General features: G+C 44.3%; 1 protein-coding gene, 1 long non-coding RNA gene and 1 other non-coding gene across 7 annotated transcripts in view; 1 reads left to right on the forward strand and 2 right to left on the reverse strand.

Moving 5' to 3' along the window:
• Nucleotides 1-212: 212 nt before the first annotated feature.
• On the reverse strand, nt 213-2,442 carry LOC141407760 (uncharacterized). Its single transcript, XR_012418416.1, has 2 exons — nt 1,924-2,442; nt 213-512 (listed from the first exon to the last, which is right to left on the reverse strand). It is a non-coding gene; the product is annotated as an uncharacterized lncRNA (long non-coding RNA).
• A 6,248-nt stretch (nt 2,443-8,690) lies between these two features.
• Nucleotides 8,691-20,829, reverse strand: part of PGBD2 (piggyBac transposable element derived 2) — a 52,112-nt gene continuing 39,973 nt past the window's right edge. For 2 of the 5 annotated variants that reach the window (XM_045390416.2, XM_005539510.4), the window contains exons 2-3: nt 15,444-15,507; nt 8,691-12,715 (exon numbers count right to left, since the gene is read on the reverse strand). In XM_045390416.2, coding sequence (XP_045246351.2) covers nt 10,954-12,715; nt 15,444-15,460 — 1,779 coding nt within the window. In that variant the 5' untranslated portion in view covers nt 15,461-15,507 and the 3' untranslated portion in view covers nt 8,691-10,953. Of the gene's footprint in view, nt 12,716-15,443; nt 15,508-20,226; nt 20,510-20,829 lie in introns of all 5 variants that reach the window. The other 3 variants (XM_065543078.2, XM_065542592.1, XM_065541998.1) reach the window with 2 other exon arrangements.
• On the forward strand, nt 16,221-16,323 carry LOC123570995 (U6 spliceosomal RNA). The gene has a single exon (XR_006695192.2). It is a non-coding gene; the product is annotated as a U6 spliceosomal RNA (small nuclear RNA).

Raw genomic sequence — 20,829 nt, forward strand, 5'->3', positions numbered from 1 at the left:
GGTATGTAGTAGATCCTCATGAAATACTAGCTCTGTTGAAAAAACTAGACCGAAAGAAGCTTTCAAAGTCAACAACAGTATCATGCAGTGACGGACGTAGATGAGAAGCTGCTACTGCAGCCTGGAAGTCCTAGGGGGCCCGTTTTGTCCATGATTTAGCAGGAATGCACTACCTTTCCATCAGGAGACACTGCCCACAGAAACCAAGGTCATTCTTTGAAGACAAACATGTTTTAATAGCCTTTACATTATGTAATAGTGTAATATAATTTATTATTAACAATAATACAAAATTATTTACAGTTATGTTACGACTTTTGTACAGACCTTTACACCCAGGTATTCTGAAGTTGGTGGTCTGTGAGTGGCATCGAGTGATGACTGACACACTCTGACCTGGGGTAGAACAACACGTGCTCCTGCAGTTTGCTGAATTTCAGGGCATCACCACCTTTTTTCAAGAGTGTGTTTTCCTATCTTCTACAGTTTTGCCCACTTAAGGAATGGTTTTGCTGTAATAAATAATTACACTATTTATCAAAATATTACTTTGGAGAATACTGGTTCACGTAGCTCATTTTCAAGTTTTCTTAAACTATCAGGCCCATAGCTAATGCCAGTGGCTCCAAGGATGAGAAGGTAAAAAGGTCTTTTTTTTTTTTTGGCCAAGACAAAAAAACACCACATTTCAAACTTTACTGTCTCATGCTAGTCCCTGGAAAATTAAAAGTGAACATACTCCCCTCCCAGCCCAATCACAGTAATGAATAACCAAGATCTCCTGCAGGTGCCTTTGCCTTGGCTCTGTGAGCCTGGAGTTGCTGACTGGCACTGGGCAGCAGGCAGCAGAGCTGGTCCCATTTCTCCATGTTTTCCCCACTCTGTGGGGGACACAGGCACATTGAACAACCTAGGTCCTGGCCTGGTGCTGGCTGGGAAGCTATTTGCTGTCAGGCTCATAGTGGACTTCTGAGTTGAAAAGAGAGTATGGGTCGCCCAGCCCATTTACTCATTTTACAAAGAATGAAAATGGGGATCTATTCCAGACATGAGAGTACACATTGTAAGGCTGTGCGAGCTCACTGCACTTGTATCCACTCAGCACACACTTACTGAGTGCCCAGCATGAGAGGGGCTCTAGTTCCTGGGGTCCCACCCTCCACAGAGGACAGCAGCACCTCGAGGGACAGAGGTGCAAAGAGCAAGGTGGGGGCCCTTCTGCTGGAGAGACGGCTAGGGAGAGTCCTTAGAAGAAGTGACAGCTGAGCTCTTCTCTGAAGGGTGAAGCTGAATTACTTGAAGCTTAGGGCGAGGGGGTGTCTGGAGAAGTGGAGCCTGTGAGCCAAAAGCACTAGCATAATGATTTGTTCAGAGAAGTATGACAAGTTCAATATTGTTTCTATGCCAAATGTGAACTGGAGTCACCAAAGAAAAGAGCAGGATCCTGGAGCCAGAGCCTTAGATTTCACCTGCTGGCAATGGGAATGTTCACTGGGAATTTGGGGGGACAAAACATGAAAGTGTTTCCCCTTAGCTCCAATTCTTTCTGTCCCTCTCTCACCCCCGCTTTTTTTTTTTTAAAGGAGTCTCGCTCTGTCGCCCAGGTTGGAGTGCAGTGACGCGATTTCAGCTCACTGCAAGTTCTGCCTCCAGGGTTCAAGCCATTCTCCCACCTCAGCCGCCCCAATAGCTAGGACTACAGGCGCCTGCCACCACGCCCAGCTAATTTTTTGTATTTTTAGTAGGGACGGGGTTTCACCGTGTTAGCCAGGACGGTCTCGATCTCCTGACCTCGTAATCCACCCGCCTCGGCCTCCCAAAGTGCTGGGATTACACGCATGAGCCTCCGCGCCTGGCCTCTCTCCTTTTTTATATTACCATAAGAAGACACAGAAGTCTCAGACATGGGGATTACCAGCCTACCTCTTTCTGGATGACTTCAGGGGAGCACTTTGGCCTCTGTGAGCTTATTTACAATAATTCACGAATCTTGAAAAAAAAAATTCATGGTAGCAGAAGTTAGAAAATCTCCTAGTATTTCTTCTGATAGTTTGAATTTATGATTAATATGTTTAATCTTCATCTTCTGAAAAGTCACCAGTTGCACAGTGAGGATCATAAAGGGAGTCTGTTTCTGAGGTTTGTGTCTTCAACAGTCGGTGGTTTTGCAGGAACAGCATTGCATGTGGGTTTTAGGCTAATGATGCTCAACAGTGGACAATTCTCTTCACCTGCCTGGGCCCCACTGCCCACCCTTCCATACACTGCGGAGTTACAGCTGAGCTCTCTGAGACACCTTGCAGGATCTCAGCTTCTGAACTATCAAGTGTCTTCTAGGTGAAGGCTTGGTCTCATTGCCTTTGTGGGTTCCTCCAGGTAAGACTTGGCTTTTTGACCTAACCCTGGTATTTGTGTGACACACGTGTGAATGTGCTCCCTGTGGCAGCGCTGAGGAAGGATTCAGTCACCACAGATGCCGAAAGGCAAAGGCAGTGTGCTTTTTTCAAACGTCTCCAGTCATACATTATTTTTACCCATCACCGCATTTGAAAAAGAAACAAAGAAAAAAAAAGCCCCCTGGTTAGAATTAAATCCCCTCTGGAGATAATAGGTACTTGTAAAATCTTTCATTATTTTTATAGTCACATTTGCTCCCAGTGCCTGGCAGCATCCACCACAGGGCAGACACCCCTCTGTGTATTTGTGTGGCGCTTGCTGAGTGGTAAGAACAGTGCCTGCCAGGATCCACTAGAGGGCAGACACACCCGGGTGTATTTGCGTGGCGCTTGCTGAGTGGTAATAACAGTGCCTGCCAGGATCCACTAGAGGGCAGGCACATCCGTTTGTATTTGTGTGGCGCTTGCTGAGTGGTAGTAAGAACAGTGCCTGCCAGGATCCACTAGAGGGCAGACACACCCGGGTGTATTTGTGTGGCGCTTGCTGAGTGGTAATAAGAACAGTGCCTGCCAGGATCCACTAGAGGGCAGACACACCTGGGTGTATTTGTGTGGCGCTTGCTGAGTGGTAATAACAGTGCCTGCCAGCATCCACTAGAGGGCAGACACACCCCTGTGTATTTGTGCGGCACACGCTGAGTGGTAATAAGAACAGTGCCTGCCAGCATCCACTAGAGGGCAGACACACCCGTGTGTATTTGTGTGGCGCTTGCTGAGTGGTAATAACAGTGCGTGCCAGGATCCACTAGGGGGCAGAGACACCCCTGTGTATTTTTGCCGCGCTTGCTCAGTGGTAATAAGAACAGTGCCAGGCCGGGCGCGGTGGCTCAAGCCTGTAATCCCAGCACTTTGGGAAGCCGAGATGGGCGGATCACGAGGTCAGGAGATCGAGACCATCCTGGTTAACACGGTGAAACCCCGTCTCTACTAAAAAAATACAAAAAACTAGCCGGCGGAGGTGGCGGACGCCTGTAGTCCCAGCTACTCGGGAGGCGGAGGCAGGAGAATGGCGTGAACCCGGGAGGCGGAGCTTGCAGTGAGCTGAGATCCGGCCACTGCACTCCAGCCTGGGTGACAGCGCGAGACTCCCTCTCAAAAAAAAAAAAAAAAAAAAAAAAAAAAAAGAACAGTGCCTTTGGCCGGGCGCGGTGGCTCAAGCCTCTAATCCCAGCACTTTGGGAGGCCGAGACGGGCGGATCACGAGGTCAGAAGATCAAGACCATCCTGGCGAATACGATGAAACCCCGTCTCTACTAAAAAATACAAAAACTAGCCGGGCGAGATGGCGGGCGCCTGTAGTCCCAGTTACTTGGGAGGCTGAGGCAGGAGAATGGCGTAAACCCGGGAGGCGGAGCTGGCAGTGAGCTGAGATCCGGCCACTGCACTCCAGCCCGGGCGACAGGGCGAGACTCCGTCTCAAAAAAAAAAAAAAAAAAAAAAAAAAAGAACAGTGCCTTCCAGCATCCACTAGAGGGCAGGCACACCCCTGTGTATTTGTGTGGCTCTTCCTGAGTGGTAATAAGAACAGTGCCTGCCAGCATCCACTAGAGGGCAGACACACCCGTATATGGTGCTTGCTGAGTGGTAATAAAAACAGACACTCTGCCCTCCCGGAGCCGACCTCCAGTGCCCAGGCCAGCGGCAGCAAGTAAGAAAACCTCGGTTTCTGTATCTGCATCAGCTACACAGTGCTCGCACACAGGAAGCATCAGTTTTCTCTGTTACAGAGACACAAACAAAAATGTGTCTTTACTACTTTTTGATTTTACCATGTTATCTAATTTTTTATCTTAATTGAATGAATAAACTTCCTACGCATCTGGACACATGCATGGAAAATTCACAAACATTTCAAACCAAAACAGAGTATTTTGACAAAAAAGAATTTCTTTGATGTGAAATTCACTTTTTTCTATCTTTCAGTGGTTTTAATGTAATGAAATTGAGAAGTCTGTGCCTCTAAAAGACTTAAGAGTGAGGTATTTCTCCATTTTGAAAAAAAAAATTGGCAAAATATCTTCTACTGTAGACAGAAGTTAGTTGGCTGAGGGTAACAAATAGAAGACTAAAAAACGACTTTTATCTCCTACTATTCTGTCAAGGGCTACAGTGAATTACACATCCTGGCTTGGGTTTGCAACCCACGTGCTGGAAGCCAGCAGTCATGCAGGCCATGCTCTCCCACACTTGGAAAAAAAGCCCATGAGAAAGAGCTCCATGGAGTTCACACAGAATGACCTCCAGCAAGACCTGGAAAATGCCCAGTTCCACAAAATACCTGTGTCCAAATACTTTCAGCGCACAGCTCTGGCATCAGGTTCCTGTGAGGACAGACCCTGAGATGGATTTCTGGATGGAGGCTGCTGCTGGAGGAGACAATGTCACTGCAGATGGCTCATGCTGCTCCCACAATGCAGGGGCCAATGACTTGGGGCTCCTGCCTGCCATCCCATTGGGGAACTGTGGAGATTCACCCCAGCTGGGTGCACTCTGCTGTGTCCCCTGTCAAGAAACTGATACCGGCTTACCTTGGTTTTTCCTTTTTAAAACTCTCTGGTGTCTTCCTCTCCAGTGGGGGCTGCATCTCACCTTAGAAGAAGACACTTTCCAGGCCGGGCGCGGTGGCTCAAGCCTGTAATCCTAGCACTTTGGGAGGCCGAGACGGGCGAATCACGAGGTCAGGAGATCGAGACCATCCTGGCTAACACGGTGAAACCCCGTCTCTACTAAAAAATACAAAAAACTAGCCGGGCGAAGTGGTGGGCACCTGTAGTCCCAGCTACTCGGGAGGCTGAGGCAGGAGAATGGCTAAACCCGGGAGGCGGAGCTTGCAGTGAGCTGAGATCCGGCCACTGCACCCCAGCCTGAACAGAGCGACAGAGCGAGACTCCGTCTCAAAAAAATAAATAAATAAATAAATAAATAAATAAAAATAAAAGAAAAAAGAAAAAAGAAAACACTTTCCAACTAGGAGCTGTCTTGGTAGCTGCTCCAGAGGAAGGTCTCCTCTCTCTGGAGTGAGGTCTGGCCAAGTAACTCCAGCCAGAACTCTCACTGAGTGGGGCTGGATCTGCCCTGTTCTTCTCCCATCCTCATGCTGACTGTGGAAATCCATCCATGCCCCATGCAAAGTCCTGATTCTTGGACTGTAAAATGGCAAAAGTCAAATTTAAAATAGATGATTATATTGACTCTATGAGGAAAAGAAAGTTCTGAGGTAGACAACTGGTAAGCAAGCAATTATGTGTAACTTGTTAGAACACTAGGGTGTTTTTCAATTGTCTTACTGATTATTTACTGTTTAACAGGCTGGATAAGAGCCAGAGGGAGAGAAAGCTGGCTCGGAACTGAGAGGCATGAGGTCAGCTCAGTCCCAACATTTCCATATAAATGATGATGCCAGGTGGGCTGGTGGCAAGATCAGAGCAGAACTGAAGAAGATAGAGACACGAAAAACCCTTCAAAAAAAAAATCAATGAATCCAGGAGTTGGTTTTTTGAAAAGATCAACAAAATAGACCGCTAGCCAGACTAATAAAGAAGAAAAGAGAGAAGAATCAAATAGACGTGATAAAAAAAGATATAAGGGATATCATCATTGATCCCACAGAAATACAAACTATCATCAGAGAATACTATAAACATATCTATGCAAATAAACTAGAAAATCTATAAGAAATAGGTAAATTCCTGGACACATACACCCTCCCAAGTCTAAACGAGGAAGAAGTCGAATCCCTGAATAAACCAATAGCAAGTTCTGAAATTGAGGCTGTAATTAATAGCCTACCAACCAAAAAAAGTCCAGAACCAGATGGATTCACAGCCGAATTCCAACTGAGGTACAAAGAGGAGCTGGTACCATTCCTTCTGTGAAACTATTCCAAACAATAGAAAAAGAGGGAATCCTCCCTAACTCATTTTATGAGGCCAGCATCATCCTGATACCAAAACCTGGCAAAGACACAGCAAAGAAAGAATATTTCAGACCAATATCCCTGATGAACATCGATGTAAAAATCCTCAACAAAATACTGGCAAACCGAGTCCAGCAGTACATCAAAAAGCCTATCCACCACGATCAAGTCGGCTTCATCCTTGGGATGCAAGACTGGTTCAACATATGCAGATCCACAAATGTAATCCATCACATAAACAGAACCAAAGACAAAAACCACATGATTATCTCAATAGATGCAGAAAAGGCCTTCGACAAAATTCAACAGCCCTACATGCTAAAAGCTCTCAATAAACTAGGTATCGATGAAACGTATCTCAAAATAGTAAGAACTATTTATGACAAACTCATAGCCAATATCATACTGAATGGGCAAAAACTGGAAGCACTCCCTTTGAAAACCAGCACAAGACAAAGATGCCCTCTCTTACCACTCCTATTCAACACTGTATTGGAACTTCTGGCCAGGGTAATCAGGCAAGAGAAAGAAATAAAGGGTATTCAAATAGGAAGAGAGGAAGTCAAATTGTCTCTGTTTGCAGATGTCATGATTGTGTATTTAGAAAACCCCACTGTCTTGGCCAGGCATGGTGGCTCATGCCTGTAATCCCAGCACTTTGGGAGGCCAAGGCAGGTGGATCACAAGGTCAGGAGATCGAGACCATCCTGGCTAACATGGTGAAACCCCGTCTCTACTAAAAATACAAAAAATTAGCTGGGCGTGGTGGCGGGCGCCTGTAGTCTCAGCTACTCAGGAGGCTGAGGCAGGAGAATGGCGTGAACCTGGGAGGCAGAGCTTGCAGTGAGTTAAGATCGTGCCACTGCACTGCACTCCAGTCTGGGCGACAGAGCAAGACCCCGTGTCAAAAAAAAAAAAAAGAAAAAAGAAAACCCCATCATCTCAGCCCCAAATCTCCTTAAGCTGATAAACAACATCAGCAAAGTCTCAGGATATAAAAGCAATGTGCAAAAATCACAAGCATCCTTATACACCAATAACAGACAGAGAGCCAAATCATGAGTGAACTCCCATTCACAATTGCTACAAACAGAACAACATACCTAGGAATACAACTTACAAGGGATGTGAAGGACCTCTTCAAGGAGAACTACAAACCACTGCTCAAGGAAGGAAGAGAGGACACAAACAAATGGAAAAATATTCCATGCTCATGGATGGGAAGAATCAATATCATTAAAATGGTCATACTGCCCAAAGTAATTTATAGATTCAATGCTATCCACATCAAGCTAACACTGACTTTCTTCACAGAATTGGAGAAAACTACTTTAAATTTCATATGGAACCAAAAAGAGTACACATAGTCAAGATAATCCTGGGCAAAAAGAGCAAAGCTGGAGGCATCATGATACCTGACTTCAAACTATACTACAAGGTTACAGTAACCAAAACAGCATGGTACTGGTACCAAAACAGATACATAGACCAATGGAACAGAACAGAGGCCTCAGAAACAACACCCACATCTACAACCATCTGATTTCTGACAAACCTGACAAAAACAAGCAATGGTGAAAAGATTCCCTATTTAATAAATAGAGTTGGGTTAAACTGACTAGCCATACGCAGAAAACTGAAACTGGACCCCTTCCTTACACCTTATACAAAAATCAACTCAAGACGGATCAAAGACTTAAATGTAAGACCTAGAACCATAAAAATAGTAGAAGAAAACCTGGGCAATACCATTCAGGACACAGGCATGGGCAAAGACTTCATGTCTAAAACACCTAATTAAACTAAAGAGCTTCTGCACAGCAAAAGAAGCTATCATCAGAGTGAACAGGCAACCTACAGAATGGGAGACAATTTTTGCAATCTAGCCATCTGACAAAGGGCTAATACCCAGAATCTACAAAGAACTTAAACAAATTTACAACAAGAAACCCCATCAAAAAGTAGGCAAAGGATATGAACAGGCACTTCTCAAAAGAAGACATTTATGCAGCCAACAGACATATGAAAAAATGCTCATCATCACTGGTCATTAGAGAAATGCAAATCAAAACCACAATGAGGTACCATCTTATGCCAGTTAGAATGGCGATCATTAAAAAGTCAGGAAACAATAGATGCTGGAGAGGATGTGGAAAAATAGGGACGCTTTTACACTGTTGGGAGTGTAAATTAGTTCAACCATTGTGCAAGACAGTGTGGCGATTCCTTAAGAATCTAGAACTAGAAATACCATTTGACCCAGCAATCCCATCACTGGGTATATACCTAAAGGATTATAAATCATTCTACTACAAAGACACATGTACACGTATGTTTATTGCAGCACTATTCACAATAGCAAAGACTTGGAACCAACCCAAATGTCCATCAATAATAGACTAGATAAAGCAAATGTGGCACATATACAGCACGGAATACTATGCAACCATAAAAAAGGATGAGTTCAAGTCCTTTGCAGGGACATAGATGAAGCTGGAAACCATCATTCTCAACAAACTGTCACAGGAACAGAAAACTGAACACCGCATGTTCTCACTCATAAGTGGGAGTTGAACAATAAGAACACATGGACATATGGAGGGGAAACTCACACCAGGGCCTGTTGGGGGGTGGGAGGCTAGGAGGGATGACAGTAGGAGAAATACCTAATGTAGGTGACAGGTTGATGGGTGCAACAAGCCACCATGGCATGTGTATACCTATGTAACAAAAACTGCATATTCTGCACATGTACCCCAGAACTTAAAGTATAATTTAAAAAAAGAAAAAAAAAGATGTACGTTGGGAGGCTGAGGTGGACAAATCACTTGAGCTCAAGAGTTCACGACCAGCCTGACCAACATGGTGAAACACCATCTCTACTAAAAATAGAAAAATTAGCCGGGTGTGGTGGTGGGTGCTTATAATCCCAGCTACTTGGGAGGCTGAGGCAGGAGAATCACTTGAGTTCAGGAGACAGAGGATGCAGTGAGCCGAGATCACGCATCACTGTACTCCAGCCTGGGTGACAAGGCAACTCCATCTCAAAACAAAAACAAAAAGTACATATGGCAAACAGGTATACAAAAAGGTACTCAACATCACTGATCAACAGAAAAATGCAAGTCAAAACTACATTGAGATATCTCATCCCGGTAAAAATGGCTTTAATCCAAAAGACAGACAATAACAAATGCTGACAAGGATGTGGAGAAAAGGGAACCCTCGAATACTGTTGGTGGGAATGTAAATTAGTACAACCTGTATGGAGAACAGTTTGAAGGTTCCTCAAAAACTAAAATAGAGCTACCTACCATATTATTCAGGAATCCCATTCCTAAGTACACACCCAAAAGAAAAAAAAATCAGTATACTGAAGAAAGATCTGAACTCCAACGTTTATCTTCTGCACTATTCACAACAGTCATGATTTGGGAGCAACCTAAGTGTCCATCAACAGAAGAATGGATAAAGAAAATGTACATATACACAATGAAGTATTATTAATATTTAGCCACAAAAAAAATGATATTCAGTCATTTGCAACAACATGAATGGGAGTGGAGGTCATTATGTTAAGTGAAATAAGCCAAGCAAAGAAAGGCAAACTTCAGATGTTCTCACTTATTTGTGGGAGCTAAAAATGAAAACAATTGAATTCATGGACATACAGAGTAGAAAGAAGGTTACCAGAGCTTGGCAAGGGTGGTTAGGGGGTGGGGGAGAGTGGCAATAGTTAATGGGTATGAAAAAATAGAAAGAATGAGTAAGACCTAGTATTTGCTAGCACAACAGGGTGAATATAGTTAAAAATAATTTAATTGTACATTTTAAAATAACTAGCAGTATAATTGGTTTGTAACACAAAGGACAAATGTTTGACAGGATGGATAGCCCATTTACCCTGATGTGGTTTTTCCACATTGCATGTCTGTATCAAAATATCGCACGTAACCCATAAAAATACACACCTACTATGTGCCCACAAAAATTAAAAAAATAATTTTTTATAAAATGAATCCCACATTGATATATGTGTACTAGGAAAATATTTTTATCAAGAAAATATGAACTCTGAAACTCTAGCCCTCTGACTAAATACAAGGCAGATTATCTATCCTTGGAAAGTTTGATAACCTTAGATTAATATGAAATAAATAGGATTAAGAAATCCATCACATTTACATGATATTTATACACTATTGCCTATCTTAGATTATAAACCATGGCATGCAATGGTCAAGTCTTCTTACTGTTCTTGCAAGTTTTCCTTTGATTCTTCTTCCTAGGATTCAAATATACCCCAAAGCACAACTTTTATCTGAATAAAATGTGGTCCCACAACTTTAAATAAATAAGTTCAAAAATATAAATATAAATGAATATAAATATTAATTGATATCACATGTAGGCATAATAGAACACAATAAAAAAGATAACAATTGTGGGTAGGGAGAAAAGAGAAAACCAAGTCATCAGAAATTCAGGTCTTTTTTCCAACACAAAACAGAAGTAATCAACTGCTATCTGTATTTAACTGTGAACATCTCATTATACCCCAAAAAAGTATGTCTCCTGATGTCACCGGATGTGGTACTCCCTGAAGCACTTGGCATGGACACCCTTCTGGCACTTCTCGCACCGGGTGTTGGTCTGTGAGTGGCAGAGGGCACATCGGGTCCTCTTGTCCTGGTGGATAATCCAGTGTCCAACCATATCAAAGCGGCTCTCAGTCTCCAACCGCCTGCTTCGCCTTCCTTGAGAGGTCGTGTCAGCATTGCTCTCCAGGTACACACAGGCGACGTATCTCCGGAAGGCAAGGAGGTCCACCTGGGCATCCTGGCAGCAGATCCTGTGCAGCTGCCATGCATTGTTGAGGGCAGCATCAATGACATAGCCAATAAAGCTTGAGTACCACTTCATGCCTCGGATCTTCACCTTGTACTTGGCAATATTCTGGTCCATCCTACCAACACCGCCCACCTTCTCCTGATACAGCTTCACCAGTGATGGCTGGTGGACCTGAGTCCGTGTTTTAGTTGCTCCAGAGTGACGACTGGTCAGCCTCACTGGCTCTATGCCCACGGCATTGGAGCAGATGTTGACCACGCTGCTATCGTGCCAGCGGCACACGATGATCTCCTCACTCTCATCGACTTTGTAATCAAATGAACCCCTCTTCATTTTTTTCAGTTCTTTGGGGTCTTTTAGGGGACATCGCTCAGTCCTGTACTCACGAACAGTTCCTGTGGCCTTCACCCCCTTTTTCCTCAAAATGGACATCAGTTTAACACTTGTAAAAACCTTGTCAAAAAATATGTGATATGGCAGAAAACCACGCTCCTGAAGCGCATCCACAAACTTTATTACCATACTGCCTCCTAGATCCAGGCTCCTGTCGGGCTTGGTAAAAAGTGTGCCCTGTGAGGGCTCGAACCACACCAAGTAGCCTCTGCTGGTTGTCCCACACCAAATCTTGTAGCCAAGTCGCACAGGCTTCCCCCTGTGCAGCTGCTTGGACCCCCGGTGCCCAAAGTACTCACACATAGACTCGCCAAAGCTGTAGAACTCTTCCAAGGGTGCGTGCTTCTGGAAATTGCAGTTCATCCGGATGATAAGAGGTCTGACCTTGGCAAACCTATCACCTGCATCAAGTTCGTTGTTATCTGCAAAATGTAAGTATGAGAAGATTAGTTCGAATCTGTCCCTTCTAATTGCATCGGCCACAAGATGATGATGTGAATCAGGAGAGGTTTCCCAGAACATCCTTCTCCTTGGGTAAGAGATGTACCCACTTAAAATCAAAATGCCCAAAACACACTTCAATTCCTGAGCCGTAAGACTCAGATTGACATTTTTCTGCCAAGCATAACGATTGGTTTCATTAACAATGAAATTAATTGTTCCTTCATCAAAAAACAACTCAAAAAGGCCCACAGGACTCAGCTCTTGGCTTTTCAGATCCTCAATATGAGGATCTGATGCCGTCCAACTGCCAAAGTCTGGACGAATATCTCTTTTTGTCCAAATGCGCTGAGGTTTCACAACTGCTTTCTGCCTCTTCTTGGCCGGCTGCAGCTCCAGGTCGTCATTATCCTCGCCGGTGCCAGAGTCCTCACACAGGACTGAAGCATGCAGCACACTGCCAGGCAGGTGAGCACCTCGCTGGCCGTCTTCATCACCTGAGTCCTCATCAGTGAATTCCCCCGCAGCATTGTCGGGAGGTGCAATGAAAATCTCTTCCCTGTTGCTGTTGGACTCTTCCTCCTCCATAGCATTCAGAACCTCGAGCAGCTTTGCAGACTTCACCTTTGAGTGAATACCTCTCCCAGCAATGACATCTCTGTTACGACAGGAAACAGAATCAGGAAGAGGCCACGCCAGAAAGCCAATGCTTCAGCAGAAAAGAGGAGGATGCTCTCTCTCTATAAAACACTTTCATTTGATTGGCTTCACAGATCTGGCACCACAAGGCACAGCATTCAGTAAGTAAATTTTCCAGCTAAACACAGATTCTGCTTTTTGTTATTTTTTTTGAAACGGTGTCATACTCTGTCACTCAGGCTGGAGTGCAGGAGTGCGATCTCAACTCACTGCAACCTCCACCTCCCAGGTTCAAGCGATTCTCCTGCCTCAGCCTCCCGAGTACCTGGGACTATAGGTGCACGCCACCACACCACGCTAACTTTTTTTCTTTTTAGTAGAGATGGGGTTTCACCATGTTAGTCAGGATGGTCTTGATCTCCTGACCTCGTGATCCGCCCACCTCAGTCTCCCAAAGTGCTGGGATTACAGGTGTGAGCCATGGCACCCAGCCCACAGATGATGCTTTTAAGTGCAGAAGTATTTTGACAATGGGAGACAGAATAAAGAGGTCTTACCTACTTACTTTCCTTCTTAAATGATGTGTTCTAAAACAGAGGATCCTCTTTAGTGATGAATCCAGATGCTGCTGTCATCACCCCAGATAACAGAAACTGGCAACAGGGAGCCCTGGTCAGCTGGAGTGACACCCACTCCTGTCCCCTCAGACTCAATAGCCCTAGGAGCTCTGCAATTACATTTGTCTTACTATACCTTCCCTCTCTTATTGACAAATGGAAGTTTCCCTCATTCCCCAAATTCTCAAACTCTCCCTACTTGAACTCTCACTACCCAAATTCAAGAACTGAGCAGATGTGGATTTTCAGATAGCTCCCTTGCGGCTATCCTACTGTATGCTAACTGCAATTCAGAAGCCAAATCAATTTGGAAAACATGGAAACTCCGGATACTCTCTGGCCCTGTGGACACAGGAACCAAATGGATGGTGAGTGATATAGGTGCTCCTCGACTTACAATCAGGTTACATCCCAATAAACCCCTCATGAGTTAAAAACGTCATAAGTCGAAAATGCATTTAATACACCTAACCTACCAAACATCGTAGCTTAGCCTAGCTTACCTTAAACATGCTCAGAACCCTATAGTTGGGAAAAAAAGTCATCTAACACAAAGCCTATTTTATAATTAAGTATTAAATAGCTCATATAATTTATTGACTACTGGACTGAAAGTGAAAAACAGAGTGACTGTATGGATACTCAAAGTACAGTTCCTACAGAATGTATCTGGCTTTTACACCATCTTAAGTTGAACCATGCTAAGTGGGAGACTCTCTGTACTTGCATTTGAGCACAGACAGTAACCAGGTGCTGCTCAGGGGCTGGCAACGGGTAAACTCCACTCCCAACCTGCACAGCACTTTATTTGTAACTGGAGGAGTCAGACAACAGATCAACAAACAAGTAGCTATGCAGGACGGTGTCAGGTAGCAACGAATGCCGAATGCCGTCCCAGATAAGGGACAATGCAACAAAGGGGTAGAGCCGGGGGTGCTATTTTGGACAGAATGGTGAGAGAAGGCTCACAGGGTGGGACGCCTGAAGGAGATGAGAGAATGAGCCCTGCAGACAGCTGGAGACAAGATGTCCCAGGCAGACAGAAAGAACCACAGGCACATGGCCCTGACACTGAAGGGATTCGACATCTGCAGAACGGCAAGGAGGTCAGCGAGGCTGCAGGTGCAATGAGGACAAGAGAGCAGAGCAGAGCCAGAGAGAACTAGCCGCACAGGACTCCACAGGCCCTGGCCAGGACTTCCAGTGTTCAGCTACCATAGGTAGCCCCAAGGGTGGGGGTAAACCATGGAACAGGGCAGTGAGGAGTCACATCTAGGCTGTAAACACATCGCCCTGGCTGTGAGAATGGACTCAGCAGGGAGGGTAGGCACAGAGGTCCCTGCAGCTTCCCTGTGCCCCTTTGCAGACCCCAACCTCCACGTGAGGACCCTCCATCCCAAAGGAAGGCAACAGGATTTACCACAGAGGCGACATCAGCGCAGACCTGCCCGTGGACTCTGGAGTTCAGGCTGCATTAGAAATTCGCTCTAACCTCACTGCCTGGAGACTGACTGTCAGCCGCCACGCTCACCTCCACGAGGTGAGGTATTCACTCATTCCCCCTCTGCATGGGCCAGGACAAGAGACCAGTTTGAAGGGAAAGGAAATTCAAAGCCCATCTCATGGGCCTTGGAGTAAGGTTCTCAGGGGACAGCAGCCATCTTCACACTCTCCTGACCTGGCCTCACCCAGTTCACAGGGGTAGATCCAGGGCTGCAAGCTCAAGGTCTCTACCAGTTTTGACTGCCCAAGCTCCTCCTCACCCCCAAACCCTCAAACAACTTCTGCACATGACTGTTCAAACCCCAGGCATGAGAAAGCCTGCAGGGACTGAGGTGGCCCCAGGAGTAACCATCTGGTGTCTTTATCTTGAAAGATGAGGAAAGTGAAGTCATGGTTTTCTATCGAGTGTACACATTAGTGCTACATGACCACACCCATACCACACAACCATCGGCCTTTTCCCATTTTCCCCATTCTTCTCCCATCTCCTCTCCCTTCTACCTTTATACTTCCTGGACACCAACTGTTATACTGAGGCCAAGAGCTAAAAATGTCATGGACTTGGCCTTTCAAAAACATAGGGGAATAAATTCTTCAATAAAACATTTGATCAAACGGCACTCCTACCTGGATGTTGAAGCCATGATGAACTGGGAAGACAAAGCTGTCTTTACTCACAGAGTCTAAGAACCTGTAAGACAAGAAAGGTCAATTTAAAAAAAGTGTATCTTAAGAAGCAAGGCAACAGGATCTTTTCTACCATTTAAGGGAAAAATATCTCTGACTTAAAATTCACTACCTTAACAGTGTGTGGGTCGACTCGTTATTCAGAGGTAAAAAGAACAAATCCTTCATCTCAAAACTCACACCAAAATACATTCTAAAGCAGATGACATTTGGGGCTACATGAGTCTTTGCTTGTGGGGTGGCAGAGGGCCTTCCACTGCATTCTAGGATGTTTATGGCATCCCTGGCTTCTACTAATAGATGCCAGTAGAACATCCCGCTGCACTGTCCATAACAGCTAAACATCAGAAAAACCTAAAAGACTACCAACTGGGAAATGAATATAATTATATTATATAGAAGTTTAAACAAATGAACAACCAAGAAAGCATAAGGGATCCTGAAAACAACACTTAATGAAACAAAGCTGCAGAGAGAAAGTGTAGAACACCACTTACGTAACTACAAATACCCACAAGAAATTCCCTGTGTTGTCAACAGATACTACGTGCAGGATAGGAGTATAAAACCAGAACTGGAAAGCTACATGCTAGCTCTTCACAGAAGGGGGTACCCACAGGGGAGGGAGGGAAACTGGAGTGAGGAAGTGGAAGATGAGATGGGGTCGCGGGGAGAGAAAGGCCCACCAGATCTGTTAGTTCTTTTTACACAATCTGAGTGCTCACTTCGGCAGCACATGTACTAAAACTGGACCAATACCGAGATTAGCATAGCCTGTCCACAAAGATGACATGAAAATTCGTAAGTGCTCCATATTAAAAAAAAAATCTGAATCAAATATGGCAAAATGTGTTAATATGTGTTAAATCTGGGAGGTGGGGACATGGATATTGATATATTTTTCTCTGTATTTTCTGTATGTTTGAAATATTTTGGAGTAAAGACATTAGAAACCCTTTTAGCAAATGAGCATTTAAGTGTGGAGTACTGTTTTAAGCATTTTTACTGATGTCAATGCATTTAATTCCCTTCATAACTTCTTGAGGTTGTAATAACCCCCATTTAACCATTGAGGAAACTGAGGCCTGGAAAGAAGTGACTTGCCTAGCGATGCAGAACAAAATCACGACAGATTTGGCAAGTGTTAGTGTCCAAGGGCATCTACTTAGTTTTCCAGGAGATTAGACAGTCACGCTTGAAACATTTAATGGAAAACCAGTCACCCTGACCCTGTCAACAAACTGATAAAATGCAGTAATACTGGGGGGAAATGCAAACCGAAGTCAGGAGGCATCCCTGTTTATCCAGAGCTCACAGAAATTAATTATAGGAGTAGGGGATTTGCATTTGCACACAATGATGATGTGAGTTCCACAAGGATTCAGGCTATGGAAATATCTCAGCACCACAGGGACCCCATGCCAGTATTTTCAAAATGGTGTGACTGCCGGCAAACCACCTGGACAGCTGATTCAAGTTAACTTCTCATTTTAAGATGTTAACCTTTCTATGCATTTTAATGTGTCTGGACAACTCACTCTGGGCCACTTTTACAACAGCAAGAATAGACCAACAACCCCACTCTGCACGTCTCCAACAGCTCTCCCGCCTGGCGTCATATCCTTCTCGGTCTCCCTGAAGACCCAGAACAGCGGCGGTTAGCGGAGGGAGGAAGCAGAGCACCCAGAAGGTGCTTTAAAATTTGTTGGGGGAGAAGGTTGGTTGTCACAATGGCAGAAGGGGTGGAAAGGGTTACAGCGATCCCACACGTGTGGGTCAGTCCCACAACCACACCTGTCTCATACCCTCACAACTTCCATCTGTCCTGCCAAAACCTATGTGCAATGATTTAACTTGGGCTTAGAACCAAACTCAGATTTACATAAATATAAAACACCTTTTGCACAATTTTAATATAGTATAGTAAACATACTAATAGTAGAGAAAACGAAGATCTTTTTATCAGAACTTTACCAACGCTTGTTGACCATTTTGAAAAATTACGTCACCAATAGCATCAGTCTTTGTGACACAAGTCATCATCAATGCAACACACATAGGTCCTTTTGTACCTGCAGTCATCGCATTCACGGTGGCTTGACATATGCATATGTAACCCTTCCATAAAAATGCCAAATACAAAGAACAAGTGTCAGCACTATTCAGGTGAATGTGGCCTTACTTGTCTAAAATTCATTTTAATTCCTACCTCACCCCCACCAAATGAAGCCCCACCTGGCCCTGAAGTCAGCTCAGTCACACTGCTTCTGACCAGTTCTCGATAACTCAGCCAAGGCTCCCTTTGTCAGCTACTCAGAGCACGCCCTTCACAAACCAGTCTCCTTTTATTGTTTGTGAGACCATTTCATGAATACTATCTGCTCTAGTCTCGGTCTGATCTCCACTATATATCCAAAGCACACTCAGGGAGGCTGAGCCTGATCACAACTGTATATACAACACTTACATAGTAGCTGGGTCTGATCTACATTATACATACACACAGTGCTTGCTTACAGGGTCCAGCGGACACAAGAGCTGGGCCAGTACCGTCAGGAGAGGACTTGAGAATGTTTTTTTTTCTATGAGAATCCAAAGGCCTCTCCTGAAGGCTAAAATAAAACCTTCAGCATCATCTTCCTAATCTTCCCCAGGTCTGCTTCCTAATTTTCTCTAACATATTAGACACAACAGGTCTCTGCCCCCTCTGCTATCCCCTAGCTGAGACCGTTTCAGGCAGGTACCACCAAAGGGTCACTTGCCCCTATCCTTAAGACTCAACTACAGAGCCCAGGGCCTTGAATGCAAAAATACTCAGTAAAGTAGCTCCTCGAGTCCATTTCCTCCCATAACAGGGACAGAGCAGGGGAACATTAATGCCTCCAGCCTTTTCTCCTCCATCCACCAGCTCAGTGGGCTGTTCTCAGGGGCCAACCAACAGCTCCCGAACCACAAGGCACATAGACAGTGATAAAGTGAAAATGCTATGTGGCCAGGAAAAAGAGTGTTAGGAGTTGTTTAGTACCCTACACGCAAACCATGGCCCAAATGACCCCATCATCAACTGGTTGTCCTGGTCACCTGAAAATACAATTTCAATGTTGTGTGGCCAGAGCCCTTACCAAAGGACTAATCCCACAGACTCCCCATGCTATCTCAGGCAGCTTTTAAGCCCAGTCTCTCCAATGAACTTCTACCCTGCCAGTCTGCCAGGAAGCTCACTGAACTGTCTACCTACAAACCCATAAAAGCAAACCACACTCAGCAAATTCTGACTCCGTCTGCCCCTTTGCAGCCAATTCTAAGAGTTATGCATGCACATACATACAATCAATCTTGCCCCAACACACCTCCTATGCCCCCTTAGCGCTCCAGAAAGGATGACAAATATTTTTTCCTCTTGATGTTATTCTACCTTCCTCTCCCCAACTACCCAATTTCTAGTCTCTGTAGGTTCACTCTCAAGCTTTTGTGGTCAGGCAGTAACCGTGGCTGGCACGTCCTGGGGGGTGGATCCTGGCCTGGGTTCTGCAGACACAGAAGATAAGAGAACATGTAACTCCTGCAATCAGTGACCTCCACTCCTACGGGCCCCTCGCTTCTGCCTCAAGGTGGCTCTCAGCAGTAAGGGGAAGTAGGAAAGACACCCATCAAATGAGACGCCTAAATTCCATTTCCAGAAGTATGGCAGACCACAGACCCCAAAAAAACTCTCCTGATGAAAACTTAAAAGAGCTGGATAAAATTTTAAGTGCTGCACTGACCTGACAAGAAAATATGGAATCTCACTGGGTCAAAAAGCAAAATCAATCTGGGAGCCCTAAGGAGCAAGGGAGTCTTCAGTTAGCTTTCACTCTGAGGCATTCTCATGAATTGTGGTGACATTAATCCTCCTATTCTGAACTATATGGAGTATAAAAACTAGAGGAAACTAAAGGCAGGCCAGCACAAAGGGCTAGGAAAATAGGCCTGCACAAAGGGCCTACCAAAGGGCTGCACCCAAGAGACAAGGACAAACGAAAAGTAACCCAACTCTGAAGAAGAGACCAGAAAATAAACATGCTTAACCATACCACTGGATAAAAGTCGGGAGGGAGTGTCTCCGAAGAATCTGTAACTATGAAGGTTTATGAGGCCAACTGATACTGCTTAATGGGCTCAATAACCTCAAGCAAAAATTTTAACCCAAAGTCCCCTTCATTAGCAGTGCTTCCCCAGGAATAGTGAAAACAGATAAAACCTCTCTGGAGGAATATATCCCCAACAAAAACATTGAAGAGCTCCACTGATAACAGTTCCAAAGATGAATTCACATTATGGAAAAAAAAAAGTCATAAAGTAAACAAGGAAATAAAACAGTAAACAAGGAAATAAAGCACCATGAATGGGAGTCAGCAGAAACAGTGGACAGCATAATCAGACCCACGGACTATAAATGTCATAATTATCATAGAATACAAAATATATATGTTTAATATATTGTAAGAAACAATATGAACAAGAAACATAAAATCTGAAACGAAAAAAAAAGGTCAAGCACACTTAAAAAGAACCAAATACAACAAATAAGAATAAAAACTAAACTACCTAAGAAAAGTTTTAAAAGTCATACTTATAAGGGAAATACAAATCAAAACCATGAGATATCATATGACACCCATTACGCTGGACACTATCAAGAAAACAGAGAATGGTATCAGCAAGGATGTAGAAGAATTAGAACCTTTGGGCCAGATGTGGTGGCTCACGCCTGTAATCCCAGCACTTCGGGAGGCTGAGGCGGGCAGATCAGGAGGTCAGGAGCTCGAGACCATCCTGGCTAACACAGTGAAACCCCGTCTCTACTAAAAATACAAACAATTAGCCAGACATGGTGGGCAGGCGCCTGTAGTCCCAGCTACTCGGGAGGCTGAGGCAGGAGAATGGCGTAAACCCGGGAGGCGGAGCTTGCAGTGAGCCGAGATCGCGCCACTCACTCCAGCCTGGGTGACAGAGTGAGACTCCACCTCAAAAAAACAAAAAAACAGAAAAATTAGAACCTTTGTACACTGTTGATAGCATTTAAAAATAATGCACCCACTATGGAAAAAGTGTGGTAATTTCTACATTTCTTTTAAACATTTTTTTTCTTTTTTCATATTTAAAAAAACCACAATTTTTTTTTTTTTTTTTTTTTTTTTTTTTTAAGACAGGGTCTCACTCTGTTGACCAGCCTGGAATACGGTGGGACAATTGATTTAAGAGTTAAAAATAAATTACTCAAGCAGTTAGTGAGGGTACAGAAGTCCTCAGTAAGGTTTTTCTTTTAATAAAAAGCAGCTCCCAA

This window comes from Macaca fascicularis, chromosome 1, assembly GCF_037993035.2.
Source record: "Macaca fascicularis isolate 582-1 chromosome 1, T2T-MFA8v1.1".
In the NCBI taxonomy this organism is placed as follows: domain Eukaryota; kingdom Metazoa; phylum Chordata; class Mammalia; order Primates; family Cercopithecidae; genus Macaca; species Macaca fascicularis.